The sequence below is a fragment of the Convolutriloba macropyga genome, chromosome 3, assembly GCF_964194025.1.
Source record: "Convolutriloba macropyga chromosome 3, txConMacr16.3, whole genome shotgun sequence".
Lineage (NCBI taxonomy): Eukaryota > Metazoa > Xenacoelomorpha > Acoela > Convolutidae > Convolutriloba > Convolutriloba macropyga.
Window position 1 is genome coordinate 26694124 of NC_134470.1, and position 16826 is coordinate 26710949.

Consider the following 16826-nt stretch of genomic DNA (forward strand, 5'->3'; position numbering starts at 1 on the left):
AATGACAAATGACAAATTGAACTAAATTACCTGCCCTTGAAAATTAGGAAAAGTTTAACTACGAATTAAATACGGTAATGGATGTTCTAATGACAAATATCTATTACGTATGTCAGCTCTCAAACAAAGTTTGTAGCAATTAGAATTGGTATGGTATTTTATAAAGCGTTTTTTGCTTCACTAGTCTTTTTTCTGATGTTTTTGAATTTTCGTACTCAAAAACGGATAAACAGTTAACGCCTTGAAGGCGTTAGGTTCTGTTGGAGTCGTTTAGTAGTCTCCAAGCCTGCAATTCACCCAAACTGTTTACGATACTTAAATTTATAATGTGATAGGAAATACTTGGTGTAGGACGCCCCTCACTTCACCTTCACCCATTTCAGCCACTCCCCCCACCAAATCCTCACCCTTCTGCTCCTCATTCCGCCCATAAACCAGCACGCTGGACCCGCTTGATCATACTACGCCCCTGAGTTAAAATAAAGATAGCCTGGCTGAACAGAAGCTACTTACAAAGTCATCTACTAGCCATCTTGCTATTCGATCAACGCAGGTCGGTTACATTATTTTAAGATGTATTCGTGATCACAAAAACGCGTAGTTGTATTTTCGTTGTTAAACAAATACAGATTGATTTTGAGAACTGAGTTGCAGAAATTAGTCTTTTTTTTATCATTAAATCTATCTTTTGTCCTCGATTTTTTAACGAGCTTTTGTTCAGAACCTTTAAGGACGTTATTTATAATAAAAGTGAAAACTCAAACATTACAGGAGTCGAAAGGATCTGCAAAAATTAACAAAATTTCTTATATACTGTTTTTAAATACAGTTTGTGGAAACCGTAAGCAACCATCTTTAACTTTTGGAACAAGACAACACCTCAATTTTTTCGAAATTATTATCTTTTCTCAAAAATTCATCGAATTCGGTACCACTTTCAGTCAGGACTTTTTGTACGTCTGTTTAAGTCTCACCAAATCCACGTTGTCTAGAGTTTAGACAATTTCTGACAAAATTTGCATCGTTGTATTATAACTTTGCCTTTAATTAAAAGTTAACTCAAAAAATATTTATAGGATATAAAATCGACAGTATGTTCAAAACACTTGATGTATTTTCGTAAAACCAAAATCTAGCCGACGAAAAAACTTCTGGTAGCGATTCAACGGAAACCGGTTGTACATAGTTCTTGTTTTTCAATTCTGTCCTGTCAAAACAATTGTTGAAATGTATTTTGTGTTATTTTAGTTTGCATTAAAACCATGTTCTGTTTTGAGCGAGTCAAGTATTAAACAAAAAATTAAACTCTCATCTAGTTCCTAGCATCATTTGCATGGAGATGTACTGAAGTAATGTTTATGTTGAATACTTAGCTTAACTAATCTAAGTATTCAAATTACATCATTCTAAAAATAGAATGATGTAATTAAATAAACCATTCATATTGCACAAAATGTCCGTCCAGCCAAATGGACATTTTGCCATCCAGCAGGACGGGATCTATCCCGTTCTGAAAACTATAGATAGCAAGGTAAAAATCACAACTTTGAGAAATTAAGAATTAATAACTCAGAGAAACTGAGAATTTAATATCTCCAAATCGAGAAAGTAATCTCGAAGCAAAAGTATTTCCAAAGTGAAATCGCTAATTCAATATTCTCAACTATATCGAATATCGAATAGTTAGAGAAATTTCAAGTCAGGACTATATTCAAAAGGGAATAATAAGTCACTGATAACAGTTCGAGTTAGTAAAGTTTTTACTAACTTTCCCGACCTTCTCCTCTTTCTAACTTTCATAACTTCTAGCTTTTAAAACTTTAAGTTGTAACTTTTATAACCTCATTACTTTAGCTGTAAATTTATCTATGTTCAATTTCTATAAAGATTATATAAAACTTATAACTAGATCAATTAGCCAAATTTACTTACTTAGATCAATAAATACTTTTATGAGACTTATCAGGCTTAGAAAGATAGCATATACTAGGAGTACGACCATCGAGTCAGAAGTTTGAACCTTCGCAACCAATACCCTCTAGTATAAACTGGTGCGACCAGTGAGGCTCGTATAAATATTCTATCCTCTAAGTACTGTAAAAAACTAAACCAAGTTAATGGCCTCAGGCGGAGGAACTGGAAGTGGCACCGGTATTGGTGGCACTGGTACTGGAACAGCCGGTACCGCTACATTAGTAAGAACACTTACTGATACACCTCTCTCCAATCCGAATATGTCACTTGTTACATTCTCGGGAAATGACCCACACAAAACGCAAATGAATTTTGGAGTTCTGTAGAACAAAAAATAAACTTCTCTTTGGGCACAACGTTACTTACAGATGCTGCCGCTTTAGCAAATCTCCAAAATAGACGCAAAGCGCTATTTGGATCCTTACTGACAGAAACCGCATTAGAGTGGTTCAATACTATTGACCCCACAAGAACTCTGGATCAAATAAAAGGAGACTTCATAACCCGGTTCACAGATAGTCGTGACCAATTCAAATACCGACTTGAAGTTGAGGGAGCAACCAGACAGGAAGGGGAATTAATTAAAAATTAATTCCACTGAATTAAGCATGCTGTTGATAGAGGATGGCCTGAGAAAATACCCGCAAGATTAACTGATCCTGGCCAAATTGCTACTGAACGAACAATACAGCAGCGACAAAGAGAGCAAAAGTATATTGACTTTGCTATTAGAGGCCTGCAACCCCCATCCTTAAAGCGTAAAGCTCATGAATATAGAATAGAAAATCCGGATAAAACATGGGACGAAATACAAAATCATTTAATAACAAAGGACTTGACATTTACTGTTAGCATTGACGGCACAGTAAAACAAACAAATGATAAAATTAGTAGCCTCGAAGCACAAATTAAAGAGCTTACTAGCCTAATAAGAAAAACGAAGTTAGCGCTATTAACTCGGGCTCCTTTAAAGACCCCAATGTAAAAGGACGACCAAATAACACGCGCTTTTGCAACTATTGCCGTAATCATGGGCATTCTATTTCTAACTGCTCTAAACATAGGGTTGATGAAGGATTTAAAAAGATGAAAAGAGAACTCACTGAGGAAAAGGAGAAAAAGACATCCTTCAGTACTGACTACAAAAAGCAGACTAACAGTAAGCCGTATTTTAATAACCAGAATCGCCCAAATAATACAAACAGTGGATATGACAACCGCAGATACGGAAATAAACACTATAATAATAATAATAACAAATCCTATGAACAAAAATTTCCCCAAAACAACCAATTTAGTCCCCATGAAACTAAAGCTAGGCAATAATATGAACGTGAGAATCAAAATTTTCAACGTTCTTATCCCCCCACGCGCATAATAATCAATTTCAAGCATCAAGCAGTAGATATTATGATCAACAACCCCGCTCGTCCCACTCTGTTCACTGGGTAGAGGATCAAAACCAACAAACAGAATATTACAATCAGAATAATTACACCGATGCTATCACAGACTTCTTTCCTTTAAACTTCTAAAGTCTCCGAAAGTTAACACAAATAGTAATCCAAAATCCAGGATTTACCTAAATATGTATTATTTCACCACCGGGGACATAAATAAAAATAGTGGACTTGAAATTGATTATCTTATTGACCCAGGTTCGACTTGTACGATTATAAACTACCCCACATTTCTAGAAATGCAAAAGTTGAACCCTAGCATGAGGATTTTCTCAGCCATAAATATCACAAAATCCTATAATGGATCACAAATTCGTATGTTAGGCCATACTACAGTAACATCATACTTTGACACTGATGGAAAGTATGAAGCAAACTATAAAGTATGGGTTACACAAGAAGGAACGTCTAACCTGATTGGAGTTGATTTCTGTCATATTTTCTTTAAAGCTCTGTATTTTGATATTCCTGCTGTAGAATTAAAAGAACACACAGGAGTAATCAGTTATGGAACACTGAATAACGAAAAACAGTATCCATAAGTATCGGAAATAGAAGCAATAATCTTGTTGCAGCCACTTTATATACAGGCAAGATCAACTTATTTGTACAAACGCCAGAACACTGATTTATGTTACCCCATAGGCACTTCCTTTCTGCCGCACAAAAATACAGTAAAAACAGAACTAGTGTTTATTAACACAGTCTGTACACAAAAGGAGAAAACACTACCTATACTAATAGAAAACCACAAAAATCACCCTATTACACTTAATAAAGGTATTATTGGGTACGCGGTATGTGATCTAGTATTAAGTCGTGATACGCGCAAATTCAAAATGCGCGATTGTAGTGAGTTCGCATACTCAATACTAAATAAGTATGAAGAACTAGATAATTGTTTTATGCTCAGTACAGTCGTTAACTCAGTACAAGCATAAATTATATTAACCACGAAGAACAGTCAATATTCAATAGTAGTATGGCTATTGTAAACACAATTTCTAAGGACTGCGCTATGAGCAAAGGCTTTGCACTCATGCTGTGTAAAAAGTTCCCCGACTTGAGAGAACATTGTAAGTGGCAAGTAGAAGTGAACGATCGTGACGGAAATACAATAAACCGAAATGTGTTACAATACATTGCTCCTAGTCTCGGACACCAAATATTTAGTCTTATAAATAAGTAAAAATACATTAGTAAACCGACTATTGAAAGTATTACAACTGCACTATTCAAACTTCGCAATATACTTCTAATGCAGAACATTAGATGCATAGCTATGCCAAAAATCGCATGTGGATTAGACAAAATGAACTGGTCTGAGATATCTGCATTGCTATACAATGTATTCAATTCTTCGGGAATTAAAATATATGTTTATGTGAGCAAAGCCGAAATTAATCAAATGCCGTCCTCTACACAATACACAGATGAAAGCATCGAAGAGATATTTGGAATTGTAGGGGATGAAATTGTAAACAAATGCAAAAATGATGCTGAAGTAGCAACTGATTTCTCAAATGATGCAAAAACCTTATGCAAGCCCAATAATACTGAACAATTCCCCAAGTTCAGAACAACTGAACAAAACCACTTCATTATTCATGAAGTTGTACAAGAAGGACTCGATACACGACCAAAAGATGCAAGTAAAAACTATGCACACTATATCGAGTACCTTAAAAAGTTTGATTTCACACAAAGTGATTTAACGGATGATGAATTCAGAGCACTTCTAGAAGTTCTTATAGATGATGAGGACGTATACTCCCATCACAAAAATGATATCGGCTGCACGAAACAGAAATTTCACATACCCCTAAAAAAGGACTGCGAATTTAAAAAGCAACGTCCCAGCAAAGTTCCCCTACATTTGCGTGACAAGTTAGAGGCATTAATGGACGAATTAATACAAGCGGGAATAATACGCGAGCTAAATGAGCACGACGATTTAAATAGCTGGTTTATAAATCCGATTATTATACTGCCTAAGAACGACTATGTAAAATTTGTAATTGACGCTCGCTACCTAAACTCAATTACAGATACAAGTAACTCAAGTTGGCCACTCGAGCCACTACAAGTTCTGATGACACGAGTAAATGGAGCATATTTTACAAGTAGTGATTTGTCGTGCGCTTATCATCAAGTGCCCCTTACAGAAGAAACTCAGAAATTAACTAGTTTTATTGTAGGTGGACGTCAATATACCTATCAAGTCGGATTTTATGGCTTAGAGCCCCTTCCGAACTTCTTTAGTAAACTAATGCGTTATGCATTTGGACCGCTAATAAAGAAAAAGCAAGCAATTACTTATATTGACGATACACTACTACAAGCACAAGACAAACAGGAAATGTTCACAGTAATCCGTGAATATCATGCACTACTGCGTAAAGCAAACTTGAAAGCTGCGCCGGATAAAAAAAAATTTTTCTTACGAACAGTAAAATTCCTCGGGCATGTAATATCGAAAGGGACACTTAGCCCAAACACTTCGCGCATTGCCGATATACAAAACTTGAAAACGCCAGAATCGAAAACCGACGTCCTCAGCGTATTAGGGGCGATGGGATTTTATGCAAATTATGTTATAAACTATCATATTGACGCGAAACCGCTATATGATTTAGTTAAGGATGAAACCAATTTCGAATGGCTGGGTTGCCACCAGCAAGTATTTGATAAACTGAAAGCAAAATTTGCACATGATATTTCCGTCGCTATCCCCAACCCAAAATACCCCTTTCATATACATGCTGATTCTTCCAACTTAGGAACTGGTAGTATATTAATACAACAGTTCCCCGAAGGGAAACGAATTGTTTCTGCAAACTCCCGTGTATTCGATAAAGCAGAACAGAAAATGTCCCCACAGCATAGAGAACTGTGCGGAATAATATCAGCATTGCAAACTTACGAGTTCTACATTATAGGCTCCCCCTATCCTATATATCTATTTTGCGACCACAGATCTATACTATTCCTCTGGTCTCGCCGCGGACAATTATCACATAGATTCTTTAAGTATCAAGTCGTGCTTACAAAATTTCAGAATCTAAAGCTAATATACACTGAAGGCAAAAACCTTGCTTTCCCCCGACTTACTTAGTAGACAAGTTCCGCAAGAAGAAGCGAGAAAGTTCCAAATTGAACACAAAACAGTCCCAAAGGACATCCGCTTCTACACATTGGATTATAAACCTATAAATTATTCAATACTACACTGTGACGAAAAGAAAGCACCCCCAAATACTAGCTATCCGGTAATTGCACATATGCCGGGACAGAAAAAGAAAATACTAAATATAAGTTTTAACGACGCGAGTGACGATATAGAGCAAACATGTAGTGCAATATACAATATTGCCGACTCGTTCAGATATGGACGACAGATAAATCAAATCAGAAAAATGTCTTCGGGAAAATGTATCTACAGAGAGCCTTAGCGATCATACATATGAAGAAATACCCGAAGAGGTACATGCAGTAGATGACGGTCTTGACGACGAAGACTGGTTAGAATTATAAAAAGGAAATGTAGATATATCCCTAATACAAGAACTAGAACAAGCGAAAGAAGAATACAAGCAACGCACGCATAAGTGTGACATTGTAGAACCGACAACTCTACATACAGAAGTAGTTAAAGTATCTTGTAAAGACTTACTACAAAAATTAACAGAGTTTACTAAACTAGCTCAACTAGACACAGATAAAATTCTGCGCCAACAAAAAAATGATCCGGTTTTACAAACCGTTCGCCAATGGCTAAAGGCAGGCAAAGAACCGCCGAGCACAAGTACAATTAAGCATTGTAAAGGACTACGTGCCTACAAAAATATATTTAATCTTCTACTACTCGAGGAACAATATGACTTACTATGTTACAATAAACCAGACGAGAATGGTTTATACGATACTATAATATGTGTTCCACTGTCGCTATTTCTGAAGTGCTTTGAGTTAGCACATAATAATCCGCTAAGTGGGCATCGTGGAGACACATGTACATTTAACAAAATTAGTAGATTCTTTTATTGGCCGGGAATGTACAAATGGGTTACAATGCTAGTACATGATTGCTTGGAATGCCAAAAGAATAAACCACAAAGACATGATCTAAACGAAGCACCCTTAGAACAGTGGGGAGAATTAGAAACAACCCCATTCCATACTATACACATAGACCACAAGGGTCCATTTAGGCCTTGTAGTAACCAGAAGAAATTTTGTCTAGTTATAGTAGATAGTTTCTCTCGCTTTATACAAGTGTACCCATCAAAAACCGCTGATGCACCAGAAACTGTAAAGTTAATAGAAAAATATATTACTTGATTCGGAATTCCCCAACAAATAGTACATGACAACGGTACTGCATTTTTGAGTAATGATTTTGTGCACTGGACGCACGAATTCGGAATTACATTAAAACCACGGACCTCATACTCACGTTGGACAAATGGCAAGGTTGAAGTACAAAATAAAAACTTAGCAAATTATTTGCGCAGTTTTATTAACTACACCGGGTCGAACTGGGCCAGCCTTACTAATAAATTTGCCTTTGCGCATAATACTGCCATAAATTACAGTACAGGATATACTCCGTACGAGATAGTATTCGGTATTAAACCTCAAATTCCCATTTCCCTTAAGCTAGGTTTACTACGGGACAATAGGCGAAATTGTATTTCAGAGTATTGTAAAGACCTTCCCTTACATACTCACTGTGAAAATTCTTGTAAAAACGAGAAAGTAGACAAGCTATTACAAAATCGATTGTCTAGTACTATACTACAACGTGAGAACGAATTCAAAAATATATATAGTAAAACATATACTCGCTGTAGGCAAATTACAAACAAAGCACACGAGTATAGGAATAGATTTAAATTGGGTAAACCAATCAAAATCGGTCGTAAAGTTCTACTAGAGAATCACGCTAAAGGATTATTGAAATCCAAAAAGCTACTAGAGTTACGCTCTGGACCCTACACTGTTACTAAACAAATTACTAACACTAAGTATGAAATTGTTCACGATACAACTGAACAAAAGAAAGTAGTGCATAGAAACCACTTAGTAGAGTACTTTCCTAAAGAACAGGAAATAGACAAGTTAGTACAGGACTATAGTTCTAACTATGATGATTCACAGGCCTACTATGATAGGTTCAACCAGTACTCAATAAACAGATTCAATCACCAAACAATTGATAACCCGGAATATATGCCGTGGCCTATTATTAACAACGCAAATAATCAGGCTGAGCAAATAACATCACCGCAACCAGTTGAGTACTCAACTACTGTTAACACGTGCCGGAGTGCGCCTAACAGCCCATACAAAACAAATAGAAATGATAGCACACTACATATCAGAAATTTGTTTAGCCCCCAAAGTAGTTCACAAAGTACTACGTCCAATTCCCATACATTTAGCCCTATCATTAGTTCAACCCCCCACCCAGTAAAAATAAAAACTAATCCTAACCCAATTTATTCTGATGTCAGACCGCAGAGAACACGGACTGAGCCTAAACGCTATGGAAATACAATTCCATCAGATTTAATTCCAAAAGTTCAAAAGAAATAATTCTTTTATACAAAGTTGTTATTAAAATATACGAAATTACAAAAATAGAATATACAAATTATAAAATATTTAAAGCAAAATTTACAAAAATTATAACAGTCGAGCCCTAGCAACTTTGATTAGTTTAATATATTCTCGGGTAAGAGTACAGTCTCTAAAGAGAAGCCCGCACCCCAGAACAACAGCCAACCCATATAGTCGCTGAGCAGCTCTTGCTGTCTTAGGGGTCCACCACACTCGCCAAAGCTCGAACACAAAATTCATAAATTCTTCATGACACTCAGGGTTCGGTGCTGTTAGCTTACGCTCGAACTAAAATTCAAAAAAATTTTTTTATATATATACCCCACTATAGATCCAAAAATAATTGTAACTCCGAAAATTTACCTCTTCCCCCAACCAGCATTTGAGATACTGCACTGTAGCAGGACATATCTTGGCATATTTTAGTAAATTTCTATCTTTATTATTGATACAATATTCCTGCGCAACCCGCAGCGAATAAAACTCCTCTTCAGAGAGGACAATTTGAGTTGATATATACTGCTCAGAGAGGAAAAATTTCATCTCTCTGGCATCCAACTCCAAATCTAAGTGTTCTAAGGCAGAATAATTCGCCTCTTTAAACAAATTTAAGACAGTTCTGTTCATTATTACTCGAAGTTAGACTAAAATTATACTCAGCAAATTTCTCTTCATATACAGGAATACAAATATACCCCAACCAGTTAAAATTCTTATTCACTTGCGTATTCTGCCAGTTGCGCGGATAGAAATCCGCTCTCAATAATTTATGTAAATATACAAATTGATATAATACAGTTGGAACAGTTAGCCAATTAGGGCTCACTATTTTGCCATCCGCACGGACGGCCAAATTGCCATTGAGAAAACTATAAATTCTCAACTCAACTGAGAATCTCTCGCTTAAAGACTACAACCACGAACTCTCGTTGACAAATCCTACAAAATTCATTTTTAAAAATGAATCCCGAAATCGAATCTCGGTTCCCCGAGGAGGGAGAGGTTATTGAAACCGAAAACCCCAGAAGAAATTTCACTGAGGTAAATCTTTTGCTCTATAGTTTTCTTTTTTTTTCTGTTTCTGTTTTGCAAAAACAAACACATAGAAAATATCACAAAATTATTTGCGACGGCAACTTTCATTTTATTTATCCCCCACGCAAATTGTGAGAAACCAAACACCGAAATTTTAACAAATCTAAACACCGCTCACCATCAATTGTATGCAAAAACTGCAACATCATTAAAAGTCGCTCACTACGATTGTTCACTTATGGACCCTAACAAAATGTACTCACTGAACAAACTCCTTGTAAAATTGAACCGCAAAATGTTGAAATTTCAAAAGTCAAAGGACAAATTTTCAACCGTTTCTTAGAGGAAAATTAGAAGCTACTATGTGTAGAGCAAGCCACCAAAGCATTAGGTGGTTTTGCGGCCTTTTCGACGCTAGTGGAATTGATGCAAAACGTAGCACAATTACCACAGACGTAGATTTAACTCCAGAAAAGTGTAGGCAGGCTAGATTAACTAATAAGTTAAGTTTTAACGGAAAAGAAATTCCGATTAAATTAAATGTAAGAACAACTTATATAAAAAATTCCGGTCCCAATATTGGAGAAAATTCAAACGAATGTGACGATTCTGGCTGGATAATTCACGATACATTTGAAACTTATATGCAGGATACAACTTTAAATGTTAACCTGCGGGGAGGATCAGTAAATAACTGGCAAAATATTCCCCTGCCTTGCACATTATCAGAAGGCGGTTGTCAAAGCACGTCAACCGACCCCCATGCTTATAGCTGGGAGAAACAAGATAATTGCTTGTTCGCTTTAAGAGAACAATTTAAAGGCAAAATGATATAAATAGGAGATAATTACTATATCTCTAAAGAATCAGAGAAAGAACAAAGCTTTCTATTTCAAGTGTATAATAAGCTTCAATCGCTATGCAATAGCAATAATATAGTTTATCCGTCACCATACGACACACTGTATGTTGAATTTTTAGGCGGATTTAATATGAATACAGGAGATGCACTCGAACCTCTACCTAATATAAATAGAATTACTAGACTTCCGAACAATTCACTAAGTTCGCTTAATATCTCCCGAACAGAGATAGATTATGAGGCACATTTGAATACTAAATTCGACTACTATCAGTACACTAACTTCCGAAGGCTACAACTCTCTGAAATAAACACTATACAATAATTTTGTGAACTAGAACGTTCACTAAAAAATACACAACTTGCATATTCGCGTCTCAGCCCTAAGCTGGCTGGCTTTCTGCTAACTAATAACAGATCTATGTTTCTAGAGACAAATGGCAATGTAGCCTGGCTCTATCACTGTCCAAAGTTTTATTCGCCTTTACAAGTAATGGATACTTGTTATGAGAGAATACCTGTGTTATATAAGAATAAAGTTTGCTTTATCGATCCAGTTAGCAGACAAACTTTTACTACTGCTAAACAACAACCATGTAACAACAAACAAAAGAATCTTTTTCAACTAGATATTGAAAATGATAACTCTTGGATCGAATTGACTCCAAGTATAACACAAGTCACTGGGCCAGCATTATTTGCCCCCAGCAATCAGAAACACAAAATGGTTTCGATGAAATTCAAAAACGAACAGGAAGTTTCTTTTCATGTCAAAGAAGACATGATTGCATTTTGGAACGATGTAACTTTACATTCCGAAATGAAAGACGCAGCGCAAGAGTTTTCTCGTGAATTAGTTGAGATTCAACATAATAAAAGCCAGCCTAGTGGTTATAGCAACTACTACACTACAAAAATAATATAATTCGATTCTCTAATCTCGTCACAATTCTAACACAACCGGTATATAAAAGCCTTCGGCCGAATACACTATTATTTGGAACAATGCGGAATTACTTTTGCTGTATTCCTTTTTGTGAAATTTATAATCGACATTGTAGTTTGCATCATTCGAGCACTACAAATACACAAAATTACAGGAGCATCAGTAAGTTTTGGGAAAGTAATACTATCAGCTACTTTCAATATACTTTTTCAGTCTATAGTAACTTCAGTATTTCGTCCTACTGAAGAAAGAGACGACTCAGTACAATTAGTACAAGCCCCAACTTATAAAGAGCCGACTATAAACATATACCCTCCTATACAAAGTGAGCTACAATCAATTTGACAAGAGAGGGAAAATCACTCTAGCAATGATGATTTCCCAACCTCTCCAGTGTAATTAAATATAATTAATTACAACTATAAATAACCCTTTGTATGAAAATTTTTTAGAACATAAAACTGGACGACAATGACTTTCTGCTGCCAGCATTCGAGGAACTACTAGACGGTGCACCTCCATCAGTACTTCCCCTCGACATTGTCACACAATATCTAACGACAACCGAGGAGCCCCAATCATATGAGCAACAAGATACCCAACAACTGTCAGAACAGCCTCAACAACCACAACCAGGAACATCACAACTCCAACCACCAGTGGCAGCCGTCATGCCAAAGACACTTACTGTGCAGGACAAAATCAACCGCCAAATCAAAACCGAACAACTAGTGTGCAACCCAAGCTTCAAGGGGCACCCGAAATATGACATGAGCTTGAACTATAAATTGCAAAACCACGCTAACCTATACAAACTCATCTCTTATAACCCCAAAGCAAAAACTTACAGAGAGAAGAATTTAGGCATCGATAAACAAATCATCTCTGTCCCATTTCATTTCCTAACCGCAAACCTCGACAGCTCAGAAGACAACTACATTCGAAACCTCGAGCAAAGTTTCCTCAAGGAACGTTACAAGAATGTCCAGCTCCAGCAGCGCAACGAAAGCCTGCTGAGAGAACTAAGAGACTATCGACATGGAGACTTTCGAGGTAACGACAATTTCTCGAATCTCTGAGCCGGGGAGAAGGCAAAAAAACTTTTTTTATATTTATAATCTGTAAACCTTAACTTGTCTTTTTTTATCTGTAAACTTTTATATGTGTACCTTTTGTTGATGCTATGATTTTCATTTTACCCCTACTAAGGACCGGGTCGGGATGTACTGAAGTAATGTTTATGTTGAATACTTAGCTTAACTAAGCTAAGTATTCAAATTACATCATTCTAAAAATAGAATTATGTAATTAATTAAACCATTCATATTGCACAAAATGTCCGTCCAGCCAAATGGACATTTTGCCATCCAGCAGGACGGGAACTATCCCGTTCTGAAAACTATATATAGCAAAGTAAAAATCACAACTTTGAGAAATTTTGTCCTCGATTTTTTAACGAGCTTTTGTTCAGAACCTTTAAGGACGTTATTTATAATAAAAGTGAAAACTCAAACATTACAGGAGTCAAAAGGATCTGCAAAAATTAACAAAATTTCTTATATACTGTTTTTAAATACAGTTTGTGGAAACCGTAAGCAACCATCTTTAACTTTTGGAACAAGACAACACCTCAATTTTTTCGAAATTATTATCTTTTCTCAAAAATTCATCGAATTCGGTACCACTTTCAGTCAGGACTTTTTGTACGTCTGTTTAAGTCTCACCAAATCCACGTTGTCTAGAGTTTAGACAATTTCTGACAAAATTTGCATCGTTGTATTATAACTTTGCCTTTAATTAAAAGTTAACTCAAAAAATATTTATAGGATATAAAATCGACAGTATGTTCAAAACACTTGATGTATTTTCGTAAAACCAAAATCTAGCCGACGAAAAAACTTCTGGTAGCGATTCAACGGAAACCGGTTGTACATAGTTCTTGTTTTTCAATTCTGTCCTGTCAAAACAATTGTTGAAATGTATTTTGTGTTATTTTAGTTTGCATTAAAACCATGTTCTGTTTTGAGCGAGTCAAGTATTAAACAAAAAATTAAACTCTCATCTAGTTCCTATCATCATTTGCATGGAGATGTACTGAAGTAATGTTTATGTTGAATACTTAGCTTAACTAATCTAAGTATTCAAATTACATCATTCTAAAAATAGAATGATGTAATTAAATAAACCATTCATATTGCACAAAATGTCCGTCCAGCCAAATGGACATTTTGCCATCCAGCAGGACGGGATCTATCCCGTTCTGAAAACTATATATAGCAAAGTAAAAATCACAACTTTGAGAAATTAAGAATTAATAACTCAGAGAAACTGAGAATTTAATATCTCCAAATCGAGAAAGTAATCTCGAAGCAAAAGTATTTCCAAAGTGAAATCGCTAATTCAATATTCTCAACTATATCGAATAACGAATAGTTAGAGAAATTTCAAGTCAGGACTATATTCAAAAGGGAATAATAAGTCACTGATAACAGTTCGAGTTAGTAAAGTTTTTACTAACTTTCCGGACCTTCTCCTCTTTCTAACTTTCATAACTTCTAGCTTTTATAACTTTAAGTTGTAACTTTTATAAACTCATTACTTTAGCTGTAAATTTATCTATGTTCAATTTCTATAAAGATTATATAAAACTTATAACTAGATCAATTAGCCAAATTTACTTACTTAGATCAATAAATACTTTATGAGACTTATCAGGCTTAGAAAGATAGCATATACTAGGAGTACGACCATCGAGTCAGAAGTTTGAACCTTCGCAACCAATACCCTCTAGTATAGAGAGTTGGCATGTTAATACTAACTTGCGACATTTAGGAGACAGATAGCAGTTTTTAACCGCTCATTGTGCGACCTCAAAGTTAGTTAAGGTATAGGCGTATATCAAATTGTTGAAACGGAAAATGATAAGATTGTTTAGCGAAAAACGGAGCTAAGCTGTTACAAAGCACCCTAGTTGAAAACCAAAGTTAATCTCGCAAAACCTCGAAAGACCCTTGCATGATCTCAGGCATATACAAGCAAGTCAATTAGATGAGCGTCAGCTTTGTGGTTCATTTCAACAACTTGTCAATGAATTAACCTTTGTCTGATATCAAAACAAAAAGTTGTCGTGATTTCTGTGAAGCTTTTTTCGAAACTTTTCTTCCCTTTTATTGTTGTGAAGAATAGTTCTGTGTTTGCCACAAAATAATAAAATAGTCTCCAATTTTGAATGAGGTGACATGTTTCATTGTTACGGTTGAATAAAAAATGTCAATAGTATATGTGGCATGAGCATACAAATGCGGTAATATTCATTTTTGTTTTGCAGTCATTATTTCTAGAAACTTTGTCTTTTCATTCCCATGTTCAGATTGATAAATAATTCACAAATTGAAATTTATTGTTCCCTTTGTCAGTTTTCCTCCAGCTCTTGTCTACCTCAACTTTAATAAATAACGTTTGTCAATTTTCTACAGTTTTTTCGCTCATCTATCAATAATTGATCACTTCATTATGGTACATAATTGGGGCATAAAACAATTGGGCGAAATCTAATTAGTGCCTTCCTGTTTCAGTCTCAAATTGCCTCTTTCTGTAGCATTTCACTTTCCCTTTATCTTCTACGCCATTTACGTAACCTAATAGTAGGAAGAGCACCCACGGAGATAACGGCATATATTAGTTATTTTCGCCTACAAATTTGGGATAATTTTGCATTTTTCTTCTTATGTTTCCTTGTTTTAGGCGTCAAACGAGCAGGAGTAAACCATTAATATTGCAGTAATCGGTTTTTCATGCGCAATTTCCCGGGTCAGTGAGCAACAGTAACCCAAAATCGTTTCATTTAGCAGGACTCGTTACCCGACAAAAATGGAAACCCTTATTACGAAAATCAATCTGATTTTGCCCCGCAATAAATGTTCATGTAACTAAATTATTGAGACCGATCAATTTTCGTCTATAGCAGCTTATCATTTTCAAGTTTTTTGGGCGTTTCTGAAGAAGACCGAAGAAAACTTCCTACTTCCATGTAGTGGGAAAAGTTGTTAGACTGAGGAAACACCTGGTTTTCCCACATAAATTGATGCTGGTTCATCCGGGCTGAACAAATTTGATTCACGCGGATAACTCTTTCCTTTTCTTTTCAACAATTGAGCTCAAATTCTAGTTTTATCGCTCTTTAATTATCATCCCACTTTGATACCCACAAATATTGCTGGCTGCTATGTTTATTTTGCTACGCTTTAAATTCTTTTACCACCCACAATTGAATATTTTATGATGAGCACAGGAGGAAAATTTTTGGCCGTTTATTTACTTTCCATTTCGGATGTCAACAATTGATGGTTGCCAATAGAGGCTAGTTAAAAAAGGAAACAAGAACACAGAGAATTGGTTGATTGAGTTATTTCTGTTGTGTTATCTTTAACCAGAACCGCCCCTAGCTAATTTTATTCTACTTATTTTCCTTTTACCTCATTAGCGGTCACCCCTTGGATGTTTCTAATCAGCAACGTTATGTCTTACAGGCTTATTTTACTTCTCAGCGCGGCCTTCATAGCCCTGCTGATGCTGACTATTGTTCAGCAGATTGTGAGTTTTGTTCAAACACAGCGGAACCCTGTCTCATCCATAAATGTGATCAGAAGCGACAACGGATTCATTGAAAGTTCAGGTATGCTCAAAAATGGACATCGTGGATAGTAGTGATGGATATTTAAAATTTTGAATAAAATTGAACTAATTTCTCCTGCTAAAACACTGTTGTCCATGCATGCTCATAATTCGTATCTTAAATCATGGGCCGTAAAAAATTGCTGACATTTTCCAGTAATTTTCCTCGATAAAAAAGTAAGTTTTGTGGCGCAGTTTTTCTCATTACGAGCGTCTACGGAAAATAAATCTGCTTGCAAAGAAATTCGCTGGC

At 35.8% G+C, this 16826-nt stretch overlaps 2 protein-coding genes across 5 annotated transcripts in view; both read left to right on the top strand.

Moving 5' to 3' along the window:
• The window catches only part of LOC142336116 (uncharacterized), a 186516-nt gene that overhangs the window by 62530 nt on the left and 107160 nt on the right, over positions 1-16826 (top strand). The window lies entirely within an intron of this gene.
• LOC142336113 (uncharacterized) overlaps positions 1-16826 on the top strand; it is a 104801-nt gene that overhangs the window by 60708 nt on the left and 27267 nt on the right. For all 4 annotated transcript variants that reach the window (XM_075384662.1, XM_075384663.1, XM_075384661.1 and 1 more), the window contains exon 2: positions 15644-16574. In XM_075384662.1, coding sequence (XP_075240777.1) covers positions 16397-16574 — 178 coding nt within the window. In that variant the 5' untranslated portion in view covers positions 15644-16396. The remainder of the gene's footprint in view (positions 1-15643; positions 16575-16826) is intronic.